The 4,036-nt window shown below is 39.3% G+C and overlaps 1 protein-coding gene across 1 annotated transcript in view; it reads left to right on the top strand.

The window, feature by feature from the left end:
• Positions 1 to 757: 757 nt before the first annotated feature.
• The window catches only part of LOC106874589 (PR domain zinc finger protein 14-like), a 49,556-nt gene continuing 46,277 nt past the window's right edge, over positions 758 to 4,036 (top strand). Inside the window, exons 1-2 of the mRNA XM_052972041.1 lie at positions 758 to 878; positions 1,630 to 1,790. Coding sequence (XP_052828001.1) covers positions 758 to 878; positions 1,630 to 1,790 — 282 coding nt within the window. The remainder of the gene's footprint in view (positions 879 to 1,629; positions 1,791 to 4,036) is intronic.

Genomic DNA, 4,036 nt, shown 5'->3' with positions numbered 1-4,036 from the left:
AAAATACAAAAGGAAAATATTCATTTCTACTCTAGGCATAAGTCCCGACATTTTGGGGGAGGGGACCAGTCAATTAAATCGATCCCAGTACGCGACTGGTACTTAATTTATCGACCTCGAAAGGATGAAAGGCAAAGTCGACCTCGGCGGAATTTGAACTCAGAACGTAAAGACAGACGAAATACCGCTAAGCATTTCGTCCGGCGTGCTAACGTGTCTGCCAGCTCCCCGCCGTCCTGTAAATCTATATTGACTTGGGAAGGGTCTTTATCCTGTCCTTATCCTATGCAGCTGTGGAGGCGCAATGGCCCAGTGGTTAGGGCAGCGGACTGGCGGTCGTAGGATCGCGATTTCGATTCCCAGACCGGGCGTTGTGATTGTTTATTGAGCGAAAACACCTAAAGCTCCACAAGGCTCCGGCAATGGATGGTGGCTAACCCTGCTGTACTCTTTCACCACAACTTTCTCTCACTCCTTCTTCCTGTTTCTGTTGTACCTGTATTTCGAAGGGGCCAGCCTTGTCACACTGTGTCACGCTGAACCTCCCCGAGAACTATGTTACGGTTACACGTGTCTGTGGAGTGCTCAGCCACTTGCACGTTAATTTCACGAGCAGGCTGTTCCGTTGATCGGATCAATTGGAACCCTCGACGTCGTAACCGACGGAGTGCCAAGCTAATGTTACATGGCTGATGAATTCACTTATGGAAATTAAAGAGAACAGTTAAAATAGCAAAAGGAATAAATTAAACTGAGCATGCTCATGATTTTACTTGGCTACATTGTGAAAGCCCGCAATAAAAATGAAACTACTGGAACAAACACGATGATGATTACTTATGATTTCGATACAAAGCTTGAAATTTTGAGAGGAGACAGTTAGTCGTTATCATCGACAGCAATAGTTGATTGATACTTGTTTTATTGGTTCTTAAGGGATGAATGACAAAGTTGACCTCGGTGAGTTTGAACTCAGATCGTAAAGAACTGGAATAAATATAACAAGGCAGTTTCTTTTTCCGACTCTGCTAGCCCGCCAATAACAACAGCATTTGACAAGAGTTCATAATCATCAAATTGAATTAACCTTATGAATTGTATGTAGTAACCCATGTCAGAAAATGTTTCGCTTATTGATCAATAAATGTTACATATTGGTGAGATCGGTTAAGTTTAGTGATAGCAACTGAAGATTCGGTCTCTTTAACCTTACCGTAAAAAATCCCGCCTAGTTCATGTGAAGACAGCTTAAGAACCAGCTAAATAAAATTATGAAATTGGCTATCGTTTGCGCTGCAGCAATGAAGCATCTTGGCTGTTGTGCCAGGGTGAAATGGCAGCTGAGTAAATCAATTGGCGTTCTCATGTACTTCACTAAAGATTATTATACAATTCACTTGACAGACAGTTAAAAGATGATTAACTCGCATGTCGATATACTCAACAGCGTACAGAACACTCCAAAATGGCGTTCCATAAGCGATTCTATTAGCCGACGCTAGTTATCGATTTGTCTACAATTTTCTTTTTCTTTTTTTCTTTCCTTTTATTCCTGATCAAATAACATGTCAGCATGAACGAAGGAGAATATTTCATTTTCTAATCTGATGTGTCATTCTCTTTTGACAGGTCTTGCTATCTATCAGACGACCTTTGCAGGGGCGGTACACTACGGTATCTTTTGTACGAATACCGTCATATCGAAAGGCACAAGGTTTGGCCCGTTTAAAGGACGTATTGTCAACACTAGCGAAATCAAGACTCATGATGATAACTCTTTTATGTGGGAGGTGAGAAAAATCAATATCAGCGTATTCTCCATCTTGTCAACATCTTTTCAGTGGCGCGCTTAAGTAGGTATTTATTCCCGTTTTTGAATAAGTCTGCTTTTTCGTTTACATCAATCGCGCGAACGTCTTCATTTTTTTTCCGGTTTACATTTTTATTATATATATTTTTTAATCTACTTATTGCTGTTAATATTGTTATTATTGCTGTTGCAATTGTACTCATTGTTCTTGTTTTCTTTTTGTTTTCTTCCTTTCAATTTTTCCCTTCTCTATTATCCAAGTCATCGTCATCATCATCAACATCACCACCGTCATCTTCGTTGTTTTGATTCCCATCATCACCTTCATTTTCTTCCTCTTCCTCGTCATCGTAAGAATTGTGGTTATTGTTTTTGTCGCTGCTTCTACTTCTGTTGCTGCTGCTGCTGCTGCTGCTACAACTACTACTACTACTTCTACTACTACTACTACTACTACTGTAGTTGTTCGTGCTGTCATTGTAAATGGGGAATAGGGTGGTAAATTAGGCACGAACGGTAGATCAAGAGATTAGATATATTACAGTCATTTAGTTGTGTTCCGAGATCAAGCTCCACGGGATTTGATCTTACATATTCCTCCAGGTTCGCTGAAACAAGAACCATAAATATGAAGGCATGTGGCCTTGTGGTCAGAGTGTTGCACTCACGATTGCAAGATCGTGGTTTCGATTTCTAGATCGAGCGGTACTTTGTTCCAGTCCATTCGGCTGTAAATGAGTAATTCTGTAGCAGACTGGCATCCCGTTCGCGAATTTTTTTCCCACGAGAGTTCCGGACCCTAGTAATGAACTCATTTGCATATAGCCAATCAGAGCAGAACCACCTTTATCATTTCTTCTTTTCTAGTCAGCACCGTGCATTCCTTACTCTTTCCCTTTCTACTGGCAGACAGCAACTCTTCTGTCCTCTAACTACCTGTCAGGCAAACGAATAAATATATGTAAATAATATTTCTTCCTTGGTGTTGATCCTTCGATGTTCACTGGTTACTCCGACGTTAGCACAATAATACACTTGCCCAAACTGAATTGCTGGAGTTATTTCATTTTTTCCAGAAAAATGTTTTAAAAAAGTTATAGAGGTTTAAAGTTTGATCATTTTCACCCAGTCAGGAAACAGGATCAAACTTTAAACCTCTATAACTTTTCTAAAACATTTTTTCTGGAAAAATTGAAATAACTCCAGTAATTCAGTTTGGGCAAGTGTATTGAAAGCGTGCCCGTTCTGGCTATGGTCACTATAGATAAGAGAACTGAGAGCTTAAATGATGGTGTCAAACGTAAACACCCATCCATATCGATCAATAATAAACAGAACTTTTGAAAAAAAATGGACTGCAGTGTTTTGGTACGTACGCAGTGTGATGTCTGTGGCATCGGTTCATCTACTGTGATGTATAATTTGGAGGCAGGGCCGGACTATGACCTATAAAGGTCCTAAGCACTTAAAACATTTTGGGTGATCGCATATATATGTAATTCAAAATAAAAACAATAAGTCCATAAAATAAATTTTAATTTTTTAAAATGAAACAAAACTAACAGTAAAATAGAAAATAATGTTTATTTTTGTATACTTCCACTTTATTTATATTTGAAGAGTTTTCTCCTACTTTTCTAAATTCTTCCTTTTAGTTTCTGTTTACCAAATCCACTCACAAGGCTTTGGTAGGCCCGAGGCTATAGTAGAAAGCACTTACCAAAGGTGCCACGCAGTGGGATTGAACCCAGAACCATGTGGCTGGAAAGCAAGCTTCTTACCACACAGCCACATGTGCGTCTCCGTTGATGCAGCCGTGGACATGTAATCAGTTAAAAACATCCCTATCATGTGGCACTGCATCTGATTCGATTCCACTGCATTTCGTTTTGGATAAATACAGGATGATTCAAAAGTCTCCATACATAAGAAAAAATTATGTCTTTATAAGAAACAGTTTATAAGATCCCCTAGATCCCCTGATCTGACCCCTCTTGATTTCTATCTTTGGGGGAATTTGATAGGCATGATGTATCGTGGAAAGATAAAAGATATAAATCATTTGAAGGAACGCATCACCAACTCCTTTGCACACGTATCACCAGATGTGCTATTACGAGTTCACAATGAGTGGGGTAAACGTATTGCAATGTGTATTCAAAACAATGGTAACCATGTAGTGCCTGTTAAATAAAAAAAAAGACTGTTCTTATAAACTGTTTCTTA

The sequence above is a fragment of the Octopus bimaculoides genome, chromosome 12 (assembly GCF_001194135.2).
Source record: "Octopus bimaculoides isolate UCB-OBI-ISO-001 chromosome 12, ASM119413v2, whole genome shotgun sequence".
Taxonomy (NCBI): Eukaryota; Metazoa; Mollusca; class Cephalopoda; order Octopoda; family Octopodidae; genus Octopus; species Octopus bimaculoides.
The sequence above is the reverse complement of the archived record's forward strand: the minus strand, read 5'-3'. Positions and strand labels throughout refer to the sequence as shown.